The sequence below is a fragment of the Myodes glareolus genome, chromosome 1, assembly GCF_982192425.1.
Source record: "Myodes glareolus chromosome 1, mMyoGla1.1, whole genome shotgun sequence".
Taxonomy (NCBI): domain Eukaryota; kingdom Metazoa; phylum Chordata; class Mammalia; order Rodentia; family Cricetidae; genus Myodes; species Myodes glareolus.
The window spans coordinates 107,062,394-107,088,166 of record NC_142026.1 but is presented as its reverse complement, the minus strand read 5'-3'; the positions used below and the strand labels follow the sequence as shown (position 1 = coordinate 107,088,166).

The following is a 25,773-nucleotide window of genomic DNA, read 5'->3' as shown; positions in this document are numbered from 1 at the left end:
TTGTTTCCCTTATCTGGGTTCACCAGGAAGTTTGACTTGCTTCGCTTCCAATTTCGAAGTTAACCAGAACCGTTGCAGAGTTTCCAAGTTTCTGTGCGTGGCTGATCAAAAGCCTGCCTAAAAATACTTCTTAGCCAACCCAAAAGTAGTTCTCTTCAGTGACTGTCCAGATTATATGTTAAGTAAACCCTCTCCTATAATAGAAATGGGAAGAAAACGCAGTTGTGTGTTTCTTAACATTTGTTAGTAACATCCAATGATTTAAATTACAAAGGGTACTTGTTTTATAAATTGTTGTCTGTGATACTCAATATGAATAAATATATGCATTTATTAATGCTGATCATATTAGGAGATTTTGCCCTGAATTTTGTCATGTTCATATAAGATAAAATTCTTTTCATATATGTAAGAAACATTTATTTTTAAGGAGTAGATGCTTGAGGCTACTAAACCAATCCTGATCTGAAGTCATCATGCAGGTTTGCCTAAAATAGATGTGTGTTTGGCTGAGTTTTATGTATTGGGATTGGTTTAGTAATGTTTGGTAGTAACCACCACCTTCTTTTTTTATATGCTTTGTGAATTCAGTGGAAAATAATTTGCACAAGTACCTTTTTCGAAATAATACAGTTTTATGTTTCCATAACACTAATAATGATTTAGAGACCTTTCAATATATTGTTGTTGTAAAACCGTATATTTTGCCGAAGCTACAGTAAGTCTATACTTGAGAGCTGTTTCTTAGTCCCTCCCTGTTTTAGGCATTTTCTTTGGTTAATTGGCATCATATAATTCCCATGGTCATATAGTTGTGACAAAGCAGAATTTCCCGATTGTCAGTGAAATCAACTGACTCACGTCATTGAACTTCTGGAAGACTTCTATTCTTTATTTCACTCTAAAATTTTAATTAATGTAGAGATTACAGTGTTATAAATATGTTATAGGGAGCTCAGCGTGGTTCATAAATCTTTGTAATTTACTAACAGACTTGGTGATGGCTAAAAATTAAAACATTATTTCATTAAATCTTTTTCTGTGATGAAAAAGAACAATATTTGGAAAGATCTGTGGATGAGTTCGCTTCTCTGTGTCTAATTCCTGCCCCTTCCTTCACTTATATAACAAACATACAAGGTCACTATTGTCCATTAAACATTATGCTTAAAATTTCTGAAATAGAGTTGATATCCCTACTTCTTAAAATTTATAAACAAAGAAACAAACAAATCTCAGGGGTTGGAGAAACAGCTCAATGAATAAGAACGCTCTACGTGTAGGTGTCAAGGTCTGAGTTCAAATCCCAGCAGTATAAAGCCTTGTGTAGTCATCGCACCTGTAACTCTAGCGCTGCAGGAAACAGAGAGGATCACTGGAGCCTGCCGGCTCCCTGCTTAGATACAAATTCAGTGAGAAACCCTGTTCCTAGATAAGATGGAGCAGAGTAGAGCAGGACAGCTGAGGTCCTCGTTGGCCACCATGCTTTCATGGGCACCTTTAGCTTCTCTCATATGTGTACATACAACACACACACATATATCATACATAGACAGATGTGTACACACATACATACACATACACACACACACGCACGTACGTACCAACACCCAAGAAAAGACATTCAACAAATTCTTCCCCCTTTCAGTATCACGTTTTCTCCAGCTTTAATGGTAGAAATTTCCCATGTGTTTAGTACCAAGCCTGCAGCGAATTGCGTAAGTTCTTTCCATTGCGAGACTTAGCAAGGTTTTCATGGTTTCATCTTGACAATATAGAAGGTGCAGTTGACTCTCTAGTTCAGAACTGTCATAGCCTGGCCTGAGTCCTCAGCTGCTAGCTGTGTGATTTCTGTGTCCCAATTCTGTGTGATTTCTTGGTAATCTCCATTTTTCTCTAAGCCCTATCGCACTTGTTAGCGAAAAAGAGTCGTTTTGGAGTTACTGATTAAAACTTAGTAATTCTAATATTATTATAGTTTCTCGGAGTGTGATGTTTTACTTTTTTGGCTTTTGGGGGGCTACCACCCAGCTCCCAAATAAATCACACACAGAATCTTGTTCTTCTTTATGAATGCCTGGCCTTAGCTTGGCTTGTTTCTTGCCAGCTTCCCCCCCCCCCAAACTCCCTTTTGCCTCTGGGACTTTTCCTTTCCTTCTGCATATCTTACTTTTAGTCTTATGCCATAGCTGGCTGTATGGCTGGGTGGTGTGGGCCCCTGGAGTCCTCCTCTCCTTATTCTCTCCTTGCTCCTCCCTTCATTCCTTGTTTTTCCTTCTATTTATACTCTCTGCCTGCCAGCCCTGCCTATCAGCTTCACAGGGCTAAACAAATGCACCAGAAACAAAAATCACACATCTTAAAAGAACATCGCCCATCAGTTTCTAGTGCAGAAACAACAGATTAGTGGTGTCTTCGGACTTCATTTAGTCTTTTTGTTATGTGAAGGTCTGTTGCATTCCTTTAGGATAAACTCAAATATTTTTTTTTAAATTTACATTTTATAAAGATATAATTATATACATAGAATACTGCAAATGTTTATTGTGTGTGGTACATATGTGCATGCAGGAGCCGGAACACGTGTGTAGCGGTCAGAGGACAACTTGTGGGGAGTTAGTTCTCTTCTTTTATGGAGTAGGTCCCTTGACTCTAGCTCAAGGTTTCAGCTTTGGAGGCAGGCTTCTTTAGCTGAAGTTATCTTGCTAGCCCAGGGAGGACCCACGAAAGAAAGTTTTATTTATTTTATGTATATGTTGTTTTGCCTGTGTGTTTGTCTGTACCCTCCCAAACTAAGAGAAGGCACTGGATTGATTTCCTTGAACTGGAGTTACAGGCAGTCGTTAGTTACTATAGGGATGCTGGGAATCGAGCGCTTTCTCTCTACCCTCAGGAGTTGTGAATGCATGTACATTAACATTTCTTATACCTCTCCTGACTTTACAGGGAGCAGCATTCGTATTGTTACACTATGTTTATTTTTTATATTTGAGTATTAGGTGGAACATTCACTGTGTCTCCCCATGAGCTGAGTGCTCTCCTACCAGACTCTCTGGCAAGACTTCATCACCCTTGACTGACATGATGATGCACGTCTGTTTTATAATGGGGAGACAATTGTTTCAGGACCATTTTCTTGACAGAGATGATGCCACAATTAAACTGGTTGGTTCTCCTCCCATTTATATTGCAGAGAACAATGGAATGTTTTATAAGTGCTTTATTTTCTCCTAAGATGTAACATTTTACTGAGAGAAATAGAATCTTTATTGGCTTGTCAGGCCACTGACAAAGGAAGGCAGTTCGATTTCGCAGACCTTATAAAATATTTTGTGCTTCACATTCATTAATAAGACCATATTCAGGACATTTGTGAGGGTTTATTTAATGTAAGGTGTGTCTGGAAATTGGCAAGTTCTAGTCAGACCAAGACGAAAGACTGCTTCCCTGTTCTCTACTTTCTGTCTATACCAGCGACCTTGAATATTTCAAATATTTTCTTCCTTTAAATTCATTGTTTTTGGTTGTTTAAGTCTATCATCTGTCTGTCTGTATGTCTGTCTGACTGTCTATCTATTCTTGTAGCAAAGTCAAATGATTTCCTGAGTCCCTAACTGAAAGCCAGGGTACCCCGTGAGACTGTAGATGCCCCATGGCACATGTTTAAGAAACACAGTGTGAAGTGATGATGTTGAGTAATGCTTCCCTCCCTACTTCTGATCATTGTAGCAAGACAGCTCCAAGCAGTGGGTGCACAATAAGGTGTCCAAAGATTCCTTTCGTTGGCAACATAAATAATCATTCACTGCCTGAATTGTATATTCTTAAAATTTAACTTTAAAAATCAGACACAGTGAGTATTTAAAAAAAATACCACTTTCCTTTGTAGTTAAAGAAAATTGAATGTTTCTATTTTGAGGACTAGAAATATATAATTCTAATGGAAGTCAAGCTTATTTAGTTTATTATCTCTGGACAGCTGGCATTATGGGAAAGATTATTTTAAACACCGTTGCGGTAGCAAGCTGTACCAGTGGGAAGAGGTATAAATGCCTGTCTTATACCCCTTGCATGGAGATTAGCAGGGAGCTTTCTCTCCCCTTCCTGAGTGATGGACTGAGGGGCTGTGTATGTACACTTGGTGTTGGAGAATAGAATTGGAAAATATTCTTGCTTCCCCTGAAACTGAGCTTCACGACATAGTCTATTTGTGCCTCAGATGTTGGGATTTTCTCAAATGTCAATGATTCAATTAGCTACGCTTATTGATTCCTGACCCCTTGGTGTAATGCTAGATGCTGTATTTGAAGTAGTGTAGACTATTTCCATCAGTGAAATGCTCTGTTGAGGAGGTGATAACACACGCAGAATCATTAAACAGTAGCCTCTGGGTGGGAATGGCTACAGTTGATCAGTGTTTCCTCCAGGGAAACTTCGCGTTAAAGCTTTTCTCTGTGCAGCAGAAACACAATTCCGCTTTTCGTTCCACTTGTCCTTACAAACCTGAAGTCTCTCCGACATCATTTCGAAATGTTCAGTCCGAGAAAGTGTTAAATCATTGCCCGTCTTCAGGCTAGGGATACAACTCTGTCTGTGAAGGGTTTGCTGTGCAAGCATGAAGACGGGCTGGAGCCCCAGAACCCTTTGAACATTGCTGAACATTGTTGCCCATGTTTGTAGCCTCTGCTCTGGAGAGGTGGAGACAGGAGAATCCCTGGGGCTTACTCACCAGCTAGCCTCCTCTAATGAGGGGAGCTCAGGACCCTTACGAGACCCTGTCTCATAAAACATGGCAAATGGCTCCTTGGAATTCCTGAGATTACCCTGTAGCTTCTGCATGCTCGTGCATACACACATATATATGGAATTCCCTGATTGTAAACACGGTATCTCTTTGCTTACCTTTAGAGACCCATTCTTTTGCCCATTTTCCTATACTATTTCTTTTTTCCTATTGCTTTTTCTTTTCTGTTCTCCAAGTGATGGTTTCCCTTTGTTTTCTTGTTTTATACATAGATATATATTACTATTATATTACTTAGATTGTATTACTTAGATTTATTAATAAACTCTTTCCTACCATTCTTTTATCCTCAGGGGCATGGCAATAATTGAACAATATCTAAAATACATGTTTTAGAAATGCAGGGTAGTTGATTAGAGTGGCAGGAGTGGGTAAGGGACTAATCACTGAGTATTTTGTTGATTCAGGGCTTATATGTTGAGGTTTTCACCTTGTATTTTAGATCTTCTGTTTAGCATAGATCTGCAGTTGCTAGTGAATTTAGCTCAAGCATCCTGCTGTGACCCAAGTGGGCATAGTTCTAGAGACTCTGTGATGATGGGAGGCATCTTAGATAGGAAACAGTATTGATGGACACAGGGTGCCACCAGACACGTTCATCTTGGCAGTTGGCAAGGTTAGCATGATCGTAACTCATTCCCATTCTACTGTTTAGACTTCAGATGTTCTGACCCTAAAATACGTTCTGTTTATTTCAACTGTACTTGAGGCAAATAACAATTTCACCTTTGTGTGCTTTGTCAAAGCCATTGAAAGTTTAGGGTTGGGACTGAAGAAGTGGCTCAGCAGTGAAGAGATCTGTCTTCTCTCCCAAAGGATTCGGGCTTACGTCTCTGCATTCACATTTTGGGGTAGGGGCTCAAAAAGACCTACAGCTACAGTTCCAGGGCATTAAATTCCCTCTTCTGGTTTCCCCGTACACCTGCATACATATACTGTACCTATATACGCTCAACACACACACACACACACACACACACACACACACACACACACACTCACACACACAAATAAAATAATTTTTTTTAAAATTCAGAAAACCTTTTCATATTTTATGAGATATTTTCAGACAAAACATTCGGCAACCGAATTCCTTTGTAACCTTCTTTATTCTAAGAATCTTTAGAAGAGCAGTTACTCCCACAGTGCTAACCTCAGGGATTATTATTCTGACTATGCCAGATTCTACCTTAATTACTTTTTGTAGTCTTAATATTCTGGATAACCTTGAATTACTGGTAATACCAAATTCTAAAGGAAATAGTTTTTGAATATTTAACATAATCTAGTTAGCAGACTTAACTGTGTTAAATTTGTGTCAGTGTTAAGTAAAGTATTATTCTGTCACAGCTTTGAGAAGAAATGAGGGGTCTAGGGAAGATCGCGTAGAACGTAGACCAAAATGATGCGCATTGTCTTAGGTATCGGCCTGTGCAGAGTGCAAGTCAATTGCTGAGGTCTGTAAGAAAGTTTTCTTTGTGAAGACTGGTGTTTTCCTGAGGTCGGAAAACACTGAATCAGGACTTTCTTCTTAAACTGCTTCGTGCCCACAGGGAATTAACAGAGCATGGTCGCTTGTACATTGTGAGGTTTTAAAGGTAAAAGCAATACTGTTTTCACATTTCCTGGGTCTGCTAGAAAGAGGGCACTTTTTAAAGAAATCGCTGTTGTGTGACGCAGCCTGAGAGAAACGGCCACCACAAAGCGAGTCGGGAAGCCCCGTCTGCTTGTAATGCTTGTGTGATGAGCCTGAAGGCTTGTCTCTCACAGTGCAGACTGCTGAACTGTTAGATACATGTACAGTGTAATGAAGAACTGAGGGGTAGTTTTACTTAGACAGAACAACTTGTTTAAGAGGAAATTCTGGCCACTGAAGGCAGAGGTCCTTGCTGAAGATCATCTGAACAAGTCTTTTTTCACCCAATTAAATTTCATGGTCTTCTTTTGCTCTCTGGTCATTGATAACATGTACCTCTCCTTCACCACCTGCATTGACACCATGTACCTCACCCCACAACCTTCCTTTGCTACCACAAACCTCTGCCCACTACCTTCCGTGGCACTATGAACATCTCCACCATCTTCCTTTTCTGGTTTTGCTTTGGAAGGAAATAATGCTGGCAAATTTGACCTTTGGATTTTAGTTCAAATATTCCCCCTTGTCCAATCAGAAAGATGGGTGACCCCGGTCTTTCCATTGCGCCAAGTATTGCTGGTGCCATTTTTGCTTGTGAAAGGAAAGGCTGATGTTCCATGGTATGGGTTGTTTTCCCCCATGAAACCTTTTTTTTAAACCTAAGGATGTGTTTAGGCTCCAGCCTGGCAGGAAAGCAATTGATCACAGTGAACTTGTTTGTTACTTTCTCATTTATGTACTTACGCCCATTTTTAGGTATAGAAGAGTAAATCTGTGCTTTTCTGTCTTCTGGATAGCAATTTTAGGAAAAAATTACTGTGAGGAGAATAATCACGATTGTGTTTCAATCACAATTAGTTCCAATTTTGCCTCCCTAGATACATATGCCTGTTGTCGCGTCTTGTAAATTCTTTCATGCCCAGAACACATTGTCTTCCAATTGAATGCTGATCAGGATAAATGTACAACATGCTCAACCGGGAATTTTGGTTTTGTATTGGAGAAGATAAATCGGAAAATGACTTCTTGTGTTCAGGATGTCTTTTACTGCGGTTAGAAGGTGAATATGCTTGAGATCCCCAAACTAGTTATGTGTGCGTGTGAGTTCAAGATTAAATGTCTTTTTTCTATCTCTAGACAGAGTCTGCTGTGGTGTCTCGGAAGCCAACCAAGTTGTTAATAGTTTTAGGGTTACATTTTGATAAGAAAGGACAAAAGATTCTAAGTCTCTTAAAGGAAATCTATTTCTTTAAACTACAGGCTAAGAATGAATATCATTCCCACACTCTCTTCTTGTGGGGTCAAAAATATAGTTTCTAATTAGTTTACCATAACTCATGCTCTATGAATTATATTAGTTTGGTAGAAAGTAAATTTGTCTACGTATTTTATTTATAATATGTTCTTTTAAAATTAAAATTATTTTTGCTTATACTATCACTTGTGCGTGTGTGTATGACTATCACTTGTGTGTGTGTGTGTGTGTGTGTATGAGTGTGTGGATGTGTGTGATAAATATATATGTCCATGTTCAAGCGTGTTGGCCTGTGTTGGCATGTGTCTACCTGTGGAGGGCAGAGAATCATGTCAGGTCTTGTTGTCTTCATGTTCCTCTTTATTGTTTGAGACCTGGTCTCTTAGTGAACTCATTGTTTTGACCTGATTGGCTGACCAGCATGCCATCAGGATCTGACTGTCTTCATCCCTCCCACTCTGCTCCCAGTTCTTGTTTCAGAGCTTTCTGTCCCCATGACCAGTTTTCGCAAATTGGAGTCTTCATGATTGTACAGTAAATACTAAAGTTCCTGAGTCCGTCTCCCCAGCCAAAAATGTTTTCAAAGATAAACCCAACCAACTAATTAATAAAACCAACCCATAATAACATAACAGAATGTGTGTGTGTGTGTGTGTGTGTGTGTGTGTGTGTGTGTTTGCTTGCATGTGTGGATGACAGAAGTATTATTGCCATGATATTTCCTTTGAGAAACAGATTCATATAGCCAACCCCCATCTTCTCAGAGATGTCTCAACAGAATTCATGCTACTTTGCATATAGACAGTATTTGTTCTTACTGTTGGCATTTCTTTTATTGGATGCATTTCTTGCCATATGAATTCTTGTTACCCAGAATCTTGGTTAGGTTTCTATTGCTGTGTGATAAAGACCATGACCAATGACTTCTTTAAGAGGAAAGGGTTGGTTTCAGCTTTCAGTTCCAGGCAATAGACCATCACTGAGGGAAGTCACAACAAGAACATGAGGCAAGAACAGAAGCAGAAGCCCTGGAGGAATACTGCTTCCTGGCTTTCTCCACATTGCTTGCTCAGTCTACTTTTTTATACCACCCAGGACCACCTGCCTAGGGGTGGTACCGTCCACCGTGGGATCCCTCCATACTTGCCACAGGTCAATCCTATAGAGGCTTTTTCTCAAGTACCTCTTCCTACTCTGCCTGGTTTGTGTTGAATTGACAGAAGCCAACTAGTAGATGCAAATGGAAGTAAACCCTCTCTCCCCTAGCTTTTCTACTACCCTACGGTAAGACTCTACTAGGTGGCCAGGTCCCCACCATTCATACCTACTCATAAGAATTTTGACCTGGACGCCACTGATTCATGGGAGGAGGCATGGTGAAGATTTATTCTGTAGGGTGAGAGCTCAGACATACAGTGTAACATTCTGTTGGGCCTAACCTGAACAGTGGAAGTGACATTGCCTTAGGCAGTAGTGACTCTCCACTGGAGGGTTCCTAGGATAAATTTTGGTTCCTCTCTAGGCTTCCTAATTTCCTTTAATTGGAGATGTCTCCTCTTTGCCGAGCTCGAGAGGATGAAATCTATTTACACAGAATGTGCCCTGACCTTTCTCCCAGACTCCATCTTCGCTCTCTGCACATGGCTCAGAGTGGGAGACTAGCATCCGCCTGGCTATAGGAACAAGGAATAAAGCTGTCCATTTTGGATATCCATAGATCACTGAATATCTCCTTGCTGTTTGCTCCTCCTGTGCAGGTCTCTGCTGCCCGTGCCTCCTTGTGTGTCATCTGCTGCCCTCACTAAACACCGTGGTTCTCTCCCTCAGAGGCTTTAACTGTCGACCTGTCTCATTTGCTCACAACATGCGTCTTAGCTGCATGGAAGCCAGAGCAACTGGCTAAAATGTGACTCTCTGCCTCCACCATCCCACGCAGTTTAGCGCTTTCTGTATTTCCATTTGACACTTGAAGTGAAGATGAGACTTTTTGTCTTTGCCTCTGAGGACTGTATAGTCTGTGCGCATCCTCCTTTGCACACACCTCCCTGTTTCCACGTGTCCTTGGGATTGCTCCGGGTCAGCTGCACGAAGTGGCTGCCTATGCCTGGGATGTCCTCTCCTCTGAAGTTAGCTGAGAGCTCTCATTTATTCTTTTTGGTTCATAATTTAAGCTTCACTTTCTGAGAGTGCTCATCAGACGCTTGATGAGAGCATCTTTCCTTTTGATACGGTTCTCCTCCCAGGCCACCCTGCCCTGTAAGTTACTCCAGGCTGATTTTGCCGTGTTCGTGTATCATTTGATTACTGGTGAGCCACATCTTGCTTGTGTAAGATGCTTCCTGAAGAAAAAGTACCACAGTGCCATTTGCAATCATGCTGAAACTTCATTCTCACTAGATTTTTTCCATGCAATTTAAAAATATTTAAATTATATTACTCTGTAATTTAAATTTCTTGTCTTTGATAGACAGTGTAATGTGATGCTAAAGAAAATTGTTGAAGTGTTGGAATTGGATTCAGTTGTGCACAGGTTGCTTAAATATAAACCTCACATCTTTTGCATGTGTGGTTTTTAAACTACTATTTTAAAATTGATTTCTCTTATTTTATGTGCATGCGTGACTTGCCAGCTTATTTGTATATGTACCATGTGCTTGCCCAATGCCTATGGAGGTCAGAAGAGGGAATCTGATCTGGAGTTGGAGTTATGGATACCTGCAGTCCTCACGTAGGTGCTCAGAACTCAACCCAGGCCCTCTATAAGAGCAACAAGTGCTTTTAATCCTATGTGTTTAAATTTTCTAAAATTATTTCTCTCTCTCTCTCTCTCTCTCTCTCTCTCTCTCTCTCTCTGTGTGTGTGTGTGTGTGTGTGTGTGTGTGTGTGCGCGCGCACACACCTCTGTGCTATAGTGTGCATGTGGAGGACAGAGGACAACCTACAGAAGTATGTTCTCTCTTTCCACCGTTTGGATCCCCACCTTGAACTCAGGTCTCCAGGCTTGACAACAGGAGCCTTTACCATCCGAGGCATCTCACTGGCTCCATTTGCTCGTCTGTGTTTCATTCTTGATATATTAAGTACCATGCTCATGCAAATTTGAATGACTTATACATGAAGTTTTTCGTTTTGATTTTTAGTATTTTGAGCTGTTCTTTTTAACTAACATAAACCAGCATCTTCATTTCCATTGAGGAAGTATCCTCCATGTAGGTCACTGTGCAGAAGGATGTAATGGGAGGCATTCACCTTTAAGAATCCCACCATTGTGTTTGGAAAGCTATACCTTATCTCAATAAATGATAGAGAATGTCTACTATTTTACTATGTACAAATTAATGTAATCACATGAGAATTCTTGGAGAACACAAGGTTGGCACTCCTTTTTTCTTAAGAAGAGGAAACACCATACAAGGGGTCCATGCCAAAATCAGGAGTGGCAAATGCAAGAGAGATGGATCATAAATCATGACCACCGTGACCTGTGAGTTCTTTCTAGTGACAAGTAAACCCTGGGAGGTTTGTATGGACAAGGTTTATGAGTTTAAATTACCAGATGGATTTTCTAGTTTTTACCCATGTGACAGGCTTTCAGTGACTCCCCTCAGTTTTACAGAATCCCATGGTTGCTTTCTAGGTAGTGACATGGGTAGTCCATGTCAGTACTGTGTGAATGACCACTGTCTGACTGTGGGGCCTGTAGAGCTCAGCCATTGCCTGTCTGAAAATTCTCAGTCATATTTTAAGTCCCCCCCCCCTTTATACAGGGTTTCCCTCTTTAGCTCTGTCTGTCATGGAACCCACTCCATTGACCACGCTGGTCTCAAACTTGGAGATCCACCTGCCTCTGCTTCCTAAGTGCTGGTATTAAAGGCGTGTACCACCACCACCACCGGCTTAAAAAAAAGTTTTTTTTTTTTTTTGCTCACACAGGTTTTAGGGAGATACTGAATGGTAAAGCTATTTAGAAGAAAATATGAAAGACAACTCCGTGTCACTGGTCTGGAGAGAAATGTGATCCCATTCTTTGTGCTCGAGACGTTTTCATTTAGCTCATGCATAGTAATGGCTCCTGGAGATCTGCAGTAACAGTGGTCCGAAAGATGTGAAAAACAAATTTTGGGAACCACTGCCAGTCCCCTCCTCCCTTCTATCAGAGAAAGGCCGCTGTCATGGGGACAGCTAGGGGACACCTGCGTTTGATTACTGGCCACAGATCCAACCATTCCTTGTTTTGGCTGCAGCTCTTTTCTATTTTGGTTTCTTCAGTATACCCCAGAGGTTAGGTTTAAAAAAGTCCGTGTGGGAACCGAAAGTCCACAGTTTCTCAATGTTTGTGCTCACCCATCCAGCCCTAAGTCAGCCTGTGTGAAACCAAAGCCCAGTTGCATGGGAGCAGAGCGTGAGGGGGAGGGGAGAGCTGTTTAAAAAGGAACGGGGAGGGGTTACTAAGGGGCTGCACTTCTGGTTATGTTCAATGCTTGTTTTGAGGCGCATCCTTTCGCCACTTGGTGGAAGAGAGGAAGGGGAATGAACTGTCTACCAACAGGAGCAGGAATATGAGCTGGCTCGCCATTGGCTTAGCCAGCCCAGCTCTTCATCATTGAGCACGTTTTCTTGTGTGAGGTCCCCTCCCCCTCTGTTAAGATTTACAAGGTAATAGGGGTTGAGAGCACTGGCAGTGCCACTTGTCCCCGAGGACAATGGTGGCTTCCTTATGGCTCCTCTGTGAGGCCGTGGGAGCCACTAACTCTACCAATGTTGCCTAGAGTTAATTGATACTTACAGGACTGTGGGGGATGTCAGGCCCTGCCCTGTGTGTGTGTGTGTGTGTGTGTGTGTGTGTGTGTGTGTGTGAATGTATGGATGTGGAGGCCAGAAGTGAATTTTGGGTGTCTTCCTCATTCACTATTTTATTAAGATAGGGTCTCTCGATGGACCTGGAGCCCACAAATTTGGCTTGGCTTCAAGACTATCTATGTATGCACCCCTACCCCCCACCCACAGCACTAAAGTTAGAGAGATGCACAACCACACCTGTCTTTTGTGTGAGTGCCCTGAGTCTGAAGTCAGACTCATACTTGCAAAGTAAGCCCTTTTGCTACTGACTGGGCCATCTCTTTACCTCTCCTTAGAGGGGAAATATGTACATCGATCTCAAAGCCTCTTCATCCATGTGACTAGCATTTGAGGTCATGATACTGGTCTCTTTTGCTTTTGGGTTTATTGGGGCCTTAGTTCTCTTCCCTCTGATCACATGGCACATGGAGCCACTGTAGAGAGAGGGTAGCACAGCCTGATGCTGCCCCCTTTGTCTTCAAAGAGCTCCCATGCTAGAATGTAAGGATGTTTTTGCTTCATCTTCTCCAGTGTGCATTCCGTTTAGTTCTCTGTACTTAACCTTTCATTTCCTCTCGTTTATTCTCTCTTTCCCTTTAGCCTGTGTTAGCCTTCTAGAATGGGACTGTCGACTTAAGCGAGAGAACCCAATCTTGTTTAGACAAACTTTGCAAGTACAAAAGTTAAAAAAGTTTCAGTTTAAGGTTCTCATTTCTGTAACCTTCACTATGATATAGCCCTTTTATTCCTTTTTCTTAAGGAATATGAGACATGATGAGTGGTTGACTGGGGATGGTTCGGCCTGTTTATTTGGCTGTATGATCTATCAGAGCCTAAGTTATTGTTGAATTCCCGTCCCCCTGTGTGTTGGTTGGGTGCCAGTGCATATATTTAGTATGTGTGTTTGCAGCTGTGTGGTACATGTGTTGGCCCTTGTACACATTTGGAGACCAGAAGGTGATATCAGACGCTGTCCTCCATTGCTCTTCACCATATCCCTTAGGGTAGGGTCTCTCCTTTGAACCCAGAGCTCTCTGATGTGGCTCGGACAGTCTAGCTATCCACTCTGATCTGTGAATCTACAATCTCTGCTCTGCTTGGTTGGGATGACATGCCACACCTGGCTTTTCTATGGCTCTGGAGATCTGCATTCCTGCCCTCAAACATGCACAGCACGTGCTGTATGCGCTGCTAGCTCCCGAGTCACAGAACTTGAATTCTTAACATCTTCAGAATGAAGAATTCGTTTTCGCTAGGACAGTTGTGGGAACAAATGCTGTTACTCCCTGACTCTTTATGTATTGTGTTCCAACATAATTAGTAACTTTTCTTCCTTTTGTTAAGAAGGAAGAAACTTCTTTGTCTGCTTGGTTAACACGGCTTGTGTAACCTCATTATTCTTACATCTGAAAACGCAGGTAGGAAACTGTTTAAGCTGAGTTGTTCTGATTGATAATTACCTGGCGCTGACGTCCTCAGGAGCAGCTGTCATCATTACAACAGTACAACTGCGTAGATGACAATGGTTGTTAGTGTTGACTACGAATCAAGGCCTAGTTTGTGTTCTAGAACATTGAATAGAGTTGGGATGCCTTTGGACATACAGTGTCTACTTAGTTGACTTTGGAGAGAGCATTTCTCCATAGAAAGTAGGGAAACAGCAGACTCTCATTTCCTGGTCCTCAGCTCTGGACTTCCATTATGATCTATGATGAGCTGTGTGGCAGTTTGAGATTGGAGTTGCTAGTATGATCTTTAGACAGTCAGTTGCCAGAGACCACGGGATACGTGATCCTCCTTCTCTTCCGGTTTCAGTGAAAAGGCAAGAAGGGATCGCAGAGCTGTCTGCGGGACAAAGGCTCCCCTGCATTTTTGGTAATGCACTGTAATTATTCCCTCTCAAGTTGCTTTTCATGTTAGCAGCGGCCTCTCCAAACATCTCAGTACCGTCATATGAAAGCGGTGCCAGTTGGAGGGCCGACGGAGAGAGGCAGGGTCGTGGAGACGGGAGAAATCTTAGAACAGGCCTTTCTAAATTTCAGTGAAACCTTCACCATTGGTGTGTGTGTTTTTCTGAGAACAGGGTAAGGGGGGGGGGTATCCTAATTTCATACAAGATTTCAGGGAAGCGAAGATGGGAAGGAAAAGGAGCAGTACAGAGAAGAAAGCTGGCAGGGAGCCCTAGTAGGCGGGAATCAGAGGACAGGATGGTGGAGGGAAGGACCAAGAAAAGCAGAAAGAGATGAGATGGAGGGTTGCTAGAGGGGACCAGAGGACAGGACTGTGAGGGGAAGGACTGAGAAAGGCGGTGATAAGTGGCAGGGGTTTGAAGTTTACAAGTGTTCACTGTTTAACACTGTCATCTCAGTTTCTAACCTTTGAAAATGTTCTTTTCACACATTTCTGGTTGCTTCTTCATACTGTGTGATACAGAAGGGAATGAATATGTGCAAAGCAAACATTTCTGAGGACATTCTTATTCTCTCAGCACACTAGCACGAGCCTGCATCCTCAGTTTCCCTACCAGCCTCAAGGCGAGACGCTTCTAAGACAAGGGCATTAAGGCAGAGACAGGCTTTGTGCAGGATGAAAAGCTGACTGGATTGCATGAAGCACAGAAAACTGAAGTCCTCGTGAGAGAGGAAAGTGGATGATGTGATTATCCAATTAAGTTAGTCAGCCCGTGACCTATGACTGGAACCACTTCAGTAATCATGGAACTTTGGTCTTCTATGCCATGCAGATGAGCAAGAAAATTTCATGGTCCAAGTACTTGACTTTTTACTTTTTTCTTTTTCCTTTTCTTTCAAAAGATATGGTAGAGAGATTAAATTATAGAACAATTGTAGGCCCAGTCTTGAGTTTTAGCATGTACCAGATAAGTTATATGGGAAATAGACTTCCAAGATGGGAAAACACTGTGATCAAGTTTAGGATGTGTTTTTTGTTTTGTCCCAACCTTTCCTAGAGCTTTGCAATCAGATAAGCAAATCAGTTAGGTTCAGCAAGAGACATTGGAAGTGAGGGATTTAGCACGACCTGGAATGTTAGCAGGACACTTAGAAGAGACCAGTGTCTCATCAGACTTAGGAAGGCTGCATCCAACGGGTGATATTTTACCCAAAACTTAGTGAAGAAGAAACAAACCAGTCAAAAGACTAAATTCTAAGCCAAAGAAAATCCATCTTGGAAAGAGTGAGGCCTACACCATGCTAGGGTTTTTCTTCAGACCAGAAGGAAGCCCGTTGTATCTGGAGACCCTTAAAGTTAAGGGGACAAAGAACTAGAGAGAACAGGTGTGGACCATGTTAAAGCCAGTGATGAAAGAGGTCGGATTTCATTCTTACTGTAATGTGAGGAGAAGGAAAAGTTAATTGTAAGTTTGGAAAAAAAATAAAAAAGTCTGTGTGCCTGTCAAAACCATTGTAGAGCTGCTAGCAGGAAAATTATGATGCCCATTATCTTACCACTCTACTTGGTGGTTGTCCTCAGGATCAGAGCCTGGTGAAGGTGGTGAGTGCACAGCTAAGTCAGAAGGGTTGAGGAACGTGCTCAAAGAAGGCCATAAGAATTGCTGGTGAAGTTTATGATGAAGTCAGGGGCAAGTGGAAAATTAGTGTTTCATAGCAGAGCAGAGCAGAGCCGAAAGAGGTAGGCGGGGAAAGCGAAAGTGAATGCTGGGAGAAAGAAGGATGGAGAGTCAAGGGCAGAGTCAGAGATAAGCCATGGAGTTGCCCGAGACAGACACTGGTTGGAATCTTGCTGGTAAGGTGGCTCAGTGTATAAAGGAGCTTACCTCACAACTGACTTCCTTTATAGACATTCCAAATCAGGCAAAAGCTATACTCCGGCTTGTCTGGTCTAAACTTTTAATAGGTGTAAAAAGAAGGAAAAAAATCCCATGAACCTACTCTCAGTAATCTTTCTTTTCTCATTGGATATAAAGAGATGGAGTATAAGAGAGATAGATGTGAATGTGTGTGTGTCCGTCCATCTTTTGCTCTTTTCTGTCCCTCTGGAGGAAGTTAAAACACCCTTTGTTCATACAAGTACAGAACGACAGTAACATTTAGCTTGTTGGATTTTTTTTTTTTTTTAATCTCCAGACACCCTCCTCTCTGGTTAAAAGCTCTAGGTTTTAGTTATCTTTCTGGACCACATTGACTGAATGAACATGTGTAGACTCAATATGCCAGCAAAGGTGTTCTCACCAGGAAAAAGAAAGAACTGTACATGTATTTAAAGAAACCGGTTCTCTGTCTATGGCTGGGGAATCCCTCTGTAAGACGCACAGACCCTTACAGGAAACTTATGAGGTCAAATGAATTTTTCCAGGATCACTAACCCACTTTTTCATTTCTCTCATTTTTTCATATATATAGGCATATATTGAGTGAAGATGTAAAAATAAGGATCTGGCTTTTATTATGTTAAACATTAGCATTTGAAAAAAGTAAAAACAATGCCTGTTCTCTTTAGTAAGATAGGGTTACTTTTTGTAAAAACTATGGGGTATGGTTGTTAAATAATTTAGTAATTATTTTACGAGTTTTATTTTATTTATTTTGTTGGCTGGTTGGTTTGTTTGAAGACTTAACTCAGAAGAAGAGTGCCTACCTGTTTATTCCAAGGCCAGGGGTGTAACTTTCAGCACCATCAAAGCCAAGCAGAGCCAACACTTCAGTTCTCAGTCTTCATTTCCTGTATGGTTAGCATTGACAGAACTTAAGACTTGGTGTACTGTTTGTATGTTGATAATTGGTTAATTAAATTGTGCATGTGTGTATGTGTTTGATGTGTGAGTGCAGGCCAGATGAAAACCTGGTTGAGTTTGTTTTTCCCTTTCCCCTTTATTATTCTGAGAATTGAACCCAAGTCAGTTGTGTGGTAAGCTCCCTATACCCACTGAGCCATCTTGCTGACCCAATGACATCAGTATATTTATAGTGTATAGGCATTCTGAAGCTAAAATATTCTAAATAATGCAGGGCTTTTTAAGATAGCTATGTTAAGGGTGACTCTAACAAAACTCTTAGGTTTACACCTCCAAACCTTTTTCTAGTTCATCAAATTATTCTTTCTCAAAACTCCCTAAATCAATTCCAATTACAGGTTTGTTTTTGTTGTTTTTACAGTACCAGGCATGTGTTGGCGGACTCTCATGGCTACCTCCTCAGCCAATCAGTCATCAAAATTATCAATCATAAATATCCCTTTAAAACATTTAAATGTGTAGCTTGTACACACACACACACACACACACACACACACACACACACACACACACACATTTGTTGGATTTGTACTCATCATTAGTGTATTGCTTCAGGATTCTAAATTCATGCTTTTTATTTCTCCTATGATACATTTGTGTTTCATAGTTAGCATGGCGCCTTCATCAGGAAAGGACACAACAAGTTTTCTGGTGTTAGGAAAGCACCCCTTTCCTAATTGTAAAGGCTTCTGTTCTTTTTCTCTTGTGGATAGCGAAGAGCCGTTGTGAATAAAAGTCATGCAGTCACTCGGTGAGCTTTGTGCCAAAACTATGGCCTGGTCACCGCCTATGTTGTCCCTCCTGGCTGGTGACCACTTCACTGTGACATTTCGTAGGCCCTGTATCCCACAATCTCTTGCACAAAGACTGTTCCTTGCTTTTCTTGCAGCTGTGCCTCCACTCCAGCCTAAACAGTTTAGGAAATATCTCCAGCAGCCAGCCAAACATTCTTAAAGAAGAGCTGTCAGAGAGCCACCCCATCCCCACCCTCTTCCACACCGATGTCTTCAGGGGCACTAGGTTCTCTTAAGCTTCTGTTTACATCTTTTTAAGAGATCTCACCTTCTCATGTTTCACGTGTCTCTACTTTTGTGTTAAACTTACCACAGGCTTCACTCTTAGGATCAATGCCTACATCAGTCATGTAAGAGAACACGACTCTCTTTTCTTTCCTGAAATACATTTGTGTGTCTGTGTGCATATGTGTGCGGGTGTGCATATGCAAATGCGCACATGTCAATCAGCACAGCTTGGAGCAGCCAGTCTTCTCTTCCATATGTGTTCTCAGTTCATAAGGCTTGGCAGTAAGCACCTGTACTTCCTGTTCTCGCTGGTCCTCGGGGTTGTTCATTGAAGAGGATGGCCCTTACAAAGACTTTCCACAACACTTATCTAAAATTGGGGTAAAGACAGCATATGATGAAGCACCCGAATCAAAAATTCAAACTAGGAACCTGTTCTGGGGAAGAAACTATTGTTTTGTGTGAAGGAAAATCTTGGTAGGCCTGTCAGATCGGGGAAGGTGATTTGTCAAGGGAGCAAGAGTTAAAGTGATCTAAGCATTTTGAATCAAGGGTAGAGAAAGCCGTGGCTTCTAACTTTATCTCTTAATTTGTAAGACATCTTAAGTATTTTGAATAACCAGCTTAGTGAAATACTATGTTAGCATGCCAAAGTCTAAAAATTATATAATGTTGCATGTATGCACAGGGGAATTTTGAGAAGTGCAAGGGGATTTGTGTCTTTCCTATCAATATGATAATATAAAGTAGTGTTAACCCTAGGAGTGTAACCTAAAGATAGAAGGTTATTGCTATAATATGTCCATGACACTTTGCATGCATGTATTAGACGATGGTGTTTTTCAATAAAAGACTTTTTTCCCCATTTGGCAATGATGACTTTTTAAAAGGCCAATACCTTGCATCAAATATTTATTATTCTTCAATTACAGATAATGGTATTTATGCACTCTTTTAAGAGATTCATAACATGTACAGAAGCAAAAATGTCAAGGCAGTTTCTGCCTCCTGATAATGCACTCAGCATTTGTCTCTAAGTCCTTTATTTTTCCAGTCTCAATTTTCATGTGTATAATTAAATGCATGTGCAAGAAGATATTTATAAATGTGTTCCTATTGCTTCAATATAAAAATTATACCAAAGCTATCAAAGCTTTGTTCCCATTGCAGCATTATTGAAGAGTGAGGTTCTTGGGATGTGCTTGAATTATGAGAACTTTGACATATGCAGCAGATTGGTTCATTGATATTCTTGCTGTTAAATAGCTTATTAGGAGGTAGGGGCTGCTTGAAGTAGGGGCTTGCTGAGAGTGTTACCTTATTCATGTATCATGTCAATAGAACCATAAGTTCTGACACCTAGCGACCCTGGAATGAAACCTTTGAAACCATCAGCCAAAATAAATCTTATCTTTCTTTAGTTGGTTTTCTAGGTATTTTGACACAGTGATGGAAAGCTAACCATATGGATGTAATATTTTATAACCTCCATATTTTCACCTACTATATTATGAATGTCTACCATGAAATGTTTAGATGATATTTTAATGGCTACTTCACTGTTCATCAAACTCATTATCCATACCTTTATTAGTTATATATTATTGAATATTTATATTCTTTTTATTTTCTCCATCTTAATCAATATAATGAGATGAGTTATCTTTTCATTTGTGTCTTTGTAATTCACACGCAACATTTTCTGTTGCACTTTATCAATTTTGCGTTGCTATCTCAGAGTGCTTATGTCTCTTTCAAGCTTTTGTTTCTTACTGGAAAATTGTCCTCCAGAAAGTTGCACTAAAAGATTATGCAAACACATAAATTTAAGCATTATTCTTTGAGTGAAGCATTGGAGAACCCTTCACTGAAGTGACCATGAAGAATATTAACCCCATATCACAGAAGTTACCTTTAACGAAATATACCACGTCTGTGTGACTTGCCATCACTAAACCTTCAGATAGCTAAGCCTCTATCAAACACCACTGAACATTTACTTGAAATCTGAAGGAACCAGAATAACACGAAATGAGCCATGATTTTTCGCATCAAGAATGGGCTACGCGCATGTGTAAAATCTATAAACTTTATGTACAGAGGGCCAGTTGTTCTCAGAGATTGCCGAAGTAATCTTTAGAAGCTGATAAGAACTCAGTATTGGCTACATTTAAGTGGAGGTCTCTGTCCCAGCTGTAGCTACACTGGAGCCAGCAGTTTAAATTGACACGGTATCAAGTGGGTAGACAGGGCTCTCATTTGTCCCTATTGCTTATTCCTTTGCAGAACTGCTCAGTAAGTACATTAGGAATGCCCAGATCCCAGCTCAGGGAGCCAGGCAGGGCTCTGTGTAAATAAGACTACTTTCCCCCCCGATCATTCCATAGAAGTGAGTTATCAACACTAATTTTCTTTATTATTTAACCTGTGTTGAGTGGTACTAAAATACTGAAATAGTTAGGGTACGCTTTTATTTCATGCCTTTCATCTCCCTAATGATCGGATTGGTAAGAAATAATGATGACTAGATTTTGTTCATTCCATTTCTTTAATAAGAAAATGGTTGTAGCTTAAAATGCAAATGGCTGAAAATTGCTAACTGGCCTTAATGGTAAATATAATGCAGATTTAAAATATGATACAAAGCATATTTTACTCCAAACTTTATTTTATGATAAAAGAAAATTACTATTAGGAAGTTTAATAAGTCTTTTCGCTGCACACTTTAAAACTGCTAGTCAGGAGCTAAATTTGTAAAAATAAATGCATAATTTCCTTATAAAATGTTATACATTTTATATATTCAGTGGAGAAGCCGGTCACAGAAAGATGCCAACATTGCTGGAAAACCTGTTATAGGATCTCAGGTCTGGTCATGGTTAAGACCAGAAAGTAGTCATGATGCAAATTGGTCATTTGGAAAGACATTTTGATGAACTAGCTATTGGTGTTAAGTATGTGAGAATAGCCATGAATCATGAATAAAAGCATTCCTTTTCTGTAAATTAGGTTAGGATCCAGGATATCCTGTTTTTTTTTCTTTTTTTTTCCCTTTTTGGTAAATGTTTTCTCAAAATACACAGATGATTTATTTTTACTAATGTGCTATCCATGAGAATCAAGTTAAAGCGTAATTCCAGCTTATGAGAGAAGCTGAAGACTGGGAACCACAAGTAAACAATAACAGGAATTACTATTAATATAGTATGTGTGTGCTCTGCTGGACTAGACTGAAGGGTTAGGTAAAATCATCATAAAAGCTTGGGATCACAAAGGTCCGCTCTAGTGGGAACTGTCCAGATTGGAAACGGGATTTCTCCTCTAGTTGAAGCCTTGCTTTCTGGAATGGTTTGAACTCCAATTTGTAGATTAATTGAGGTAGGTAGACCAGTAGTCATTGAGCTTTTAGTATGCCATTAGTACAAGTTATTAAGTGTCAGAACAGACTACAGAAGATTAATCCTCCATTTCTGAAAGAGAGGGTCACGTGTAGTGTAAGAACCCTTGTAAAAGTCAACTCTGTAACACGACACCTACTAGATTGCAGTTAAAATTATATCCTGGGAGAAATTGATTTATGGTAAAATTTGGTTCTAATTTCAAGTGTGACAGAATGATATCTTTACATATTTTGGGGATTTATGTATTTATTAAAATTTGTTCTTTTCATGAGAACACGGGCTGTCCTTTTGGAGAGCGGCTTGCATTAATTTAGGTGCCCAGTGTCCGCATCCAGCTGTTGTAATTAGTGACTGTGTGACCCTTGTAAGTGTCAGAAGGTCAGTGTCAGTGCTCTGAAGGTAGGACTCCGTCATTTGCATCGCCACGATCAAAATGAACGATTAGTTACTTACTCAAAGTGAGTTCATGCTTGCTTTGGCTCAGCTTTAGAGCCCAGTGTTCAGTGCAGACTAGAGTCAGTAGTCGTCCTAATGGACTGGCAGTTTAGTGAAAAATATTGCGTTGCATCAACTATATATCAGAATCAGCTTAGAAACGTCGGTCATTAGGGTTGGCAAGATCGCTCAGTGGGTTTGAAACTTGAGTTTGTTTCCTCAATTTCATATGCTGGAAGGAGAACACTGACTCCCTCAAGTACTTTCTGACTTCAACTGTGTGCCCTGACATACAAGTGCCACATGTGCCTACACACATACATACATACACACACACACACACACACACCTATGCATGCAGGCATTTGTAAAAAAAGTGTAGAAAGAAAGAAAAGTTGAGCATTAACCCTTATACTCACTTGGCAGAGTATTCTTACTCTATGATTTTATGTTCTCAGTAGTTAGTAACTGGCAAAAGGCATATGACTTGAATAAACAAAATTATTGGTATTTGAAGTACAAAGTTCATCCACTTCCTATAGCTTATACTTCCTTTCATTAATATTCTTGTTCAGAGAGAAAGAAGAAGAAGAAATTACTTTCTATGCATATTAGATCAATAAATTTGGCTTGTTTTTCAACAGCTTGAAGTTTGGTAGTACAGCAGAAGTTATAGAGGGAGATTTGAACTAGAGTCAGGCTCTGCCTGGTCTACCATGTGACCTCGAGTCCGTATCGATGCCTTAGTTTTCTATTTGTAAATCAGAGTTGATTCCAAGTTGTAGAGATGAATCAATTTGTGTGTCTAGTTTGTGCAATGTTAGTAAGGAATGGATTCTCACAATATTATTATCTTTTATAGGGTAGCATTTGGCTTACCTATTTTCTTAGCACTGTTATTTGTAATTTTGTTCCAGGTTCCTATATGGTTGTGGACTCCTCAAATCATGATCCTGGAGAAAAAGCCCGACTTCAGCTGCCCACTATGAAGGAGAATGACACTCACTGCATTGACTTCAGTTACCTGTTATACAGCCAAAAAGGGTTGAACCCTGGCACTTTGAACATCCTGGTTCGGGTAAATAAAGGACCACTTGCTAATCCAATTTGGAATGTGACTGGATTCACTGGTCGAGACTGGCTTCGGGCTGAGCTGGCAGTGAGCACCTTTTGGCCCAACGAATACCAGGTAATCCTGTGAGATTTTCTGCTGTGTGCTTTCTTGTAACTGGTCTCCCTGTATATGGGAAATACAGATATAAATACCAGTCCTGCAATAGTAGGGCTCCTCCCTCTTGTTTCCTAGCACCTCATTCTTGAGGAGGAGTTTGGATACATTGGCACAGAACCTCCTAACTAGAGATAGTATTTTCACGCATAGAAAAGCAGCCTTTCAGCCCATAATTCCTTGTCTGCTTGACGAAGGGCTCCTTACTACTCATTCTAATGCACATTTCTATGTCTCTGTGCAGGAAGCAATAGTTTTTTGTTTTTCCATTGGACTGCAATATTCTGTCTGGATTGGCTTCCTGATTTCTTGAAAATAACATGTGGGAGATAAACAGAAGATAGAATTGTGTAAAATGTGTTGTCTTGAGGTGGCGACAGGATTACTATTTTTCTTAACCAAATGCAATATTTCAAACAAACAAACAAGAAGGACAGGCTGTCGATACAAATCTCTGGATGATTTTTCTTAGAATGCTTCCTCTGATTATCAGGAAAAGACACAGTGAATGCTGTCCATTCCCACTTTAGGGTTCTGTGACTGGGTTTATACGGTTTAACATTGAAGTTCGTTTGCCAGCTTGAAGACGCCTTCAGTCACATGGGCTGTAAGGCTTAGAGCCTAGAAATGGATGATCTTTTGTAAGAATGCAGAGCTTGTGTTAGACTTGACATCTAACCCTTTTAGAAGCCTCACCTCTTTTTGGTTTGTTATAGAGCTAATGAAAGGTCACTTATGCACGAGCATATTCCACAACAGCCAGTAGCCTATACATCAATCAACGTTTCACTCACGTATTTCAAAAGTGAATCCTTTACTTATGGTTGTTACTCATTAACTACAAAAAAAAAAAAAAAAGTGCATCCTTTCTCTTGTATTGATTTTTTTCTAGTTTTACCACTGCCTGGGTCTGGTGAAAATTAAGGTTCTCGTTTTCAGGTTATGTGTCTGGTGAAAATTCAACACATTTCCTTAGGCACTCGGAGCTTCCATTATTCCTGAACAGAAAAATGTTCCTCTTTACTCTGATAGGAAAGATGTGGGTTTTTGTTGTTGTTGTTGTTTGTTTTTTGTTTTATTTTCTTTTTTAAAAAAGTATCTACAGCATCCTACAGATTGCATATATAAGTGGGTGGGGTGTGTACGTGTGTGCACAAATGCGTGCTTGCATATGCATGTGTGTCAAGCTACTGTTAGAGCAGTGTTTGTGAACCAGTAGACTTGTCTGTGACTTGAGTGAGTTGATTCCTGTTGTCAGTAGATCGATTTCATGGGTATCCGTCACGGAGCTCAGTGTAGCAGTAGGAGGAAGGCAGTCTGATGCAGTCAAAGGAAAATGCCAGGGGATCCAGCCTTCCTAGCACACACTGAATCCCCAGACAGCAAGTACATCTAACAGAAGTGTACGGATGTGAGCTCCCGAGTCAAGCTGTGTAGCCATTTGCTATTTGTTACCCCATGTAAGTCGTTCCTCAAGGAATCAGAGTGCTGTTTTGTCCTCCTTTGGTTAAACATGACTGACAACATATTTATGGCATATTTCCTTCTGTTACTAAGAATTTATATTAAAGCCTTTGTTTTCTTTTTTTTTTAAAGACACACTTGACTCGTGGATAGTAATAGAATTTTTGTCTTTTTTTGGTTTCTCAAGACAGGATTTCTCTGTGTAGTTCTGCTGTCCTGCAATTCACTCTGTAGATCAGGCTGGCCTCAAACTCACAGAGATCCCCCTGCCTATGCCTTCCAAGTGCTTGGATTGAAGGTGTGTGCTACCACACCTGGTTCCCTGTGGGTAGAGTTAAGCCAGCTATACAAAAGTAACCAGTGTGAGTTTCAGTCTTCTTGTGAGATATTTTTGGAGATGTCACCACAGGGAAAAAAAAATAACTGAATATGCATAACAATGGGCAAAGTCTCATTGTAATTTTTTAAGGAATGATTTTTCCTCCATCATTCTTCCATATCGTCTAAAAATCAAGCAATAAGAGAAAATAACAGGAGTTTTTAGTTATGTGCCCAATTCTCAAGAAAGTATTTGATTGGTCTTTTAATCATTTTGGTCATGTAGATAACTAGTTGTATCCATCCAATATTTTGATAGGTGACTTAGCTTTTCATAGTCTCTGTTTCAGGAGACACCATTTGCTGTTAAGTACCGGTTATCAAAGGTCAGTTGTGAGATTTCTCTTGGAGAAATTTGGATGACAGATTTGGTTCTTCTGTAGGAAAGAGACCGCCTCATTGTGATGCAGAGGCACTTGCTAGTATCCAACTCTTGTCTTAAACATGTTATTCTCTCAGGCCAAGCCTATTCAAGTTGAGCTTCATAACTCCTTCATCTTATTCTAGTATTCAGGAACCTGATCTGTGAGGATTATC

The 25,773-nt window shown here is 40.5% G+C and overlaps 1 protein-coding gene across 15 annotated transcripts in view; it reads left to right on the top strand.

The window, feature by feature from the left end:
- Positions 1-25,773, top strand: part of Ptprk (protein tyrosine phosphatase receptor type K) — a 534,789-nt gene that overhangs the window by 165,751 nt on the left and 343,265 nt on the right. For all 15 annotated transcript variants that reach the window (XM_087911293.1, XM_087911268.1, XM_087911261.1 and 12 more), the window contains exon 3: positions 23,084-23,355. In XM_087911293.1, the coding sequence (XP_087767419.1) occupies positions 23,084-23,355 (272 nt within the window). The remainder of the gene's footprint in view (positions 1-23,083; positions 23,356-25,773) is intronic.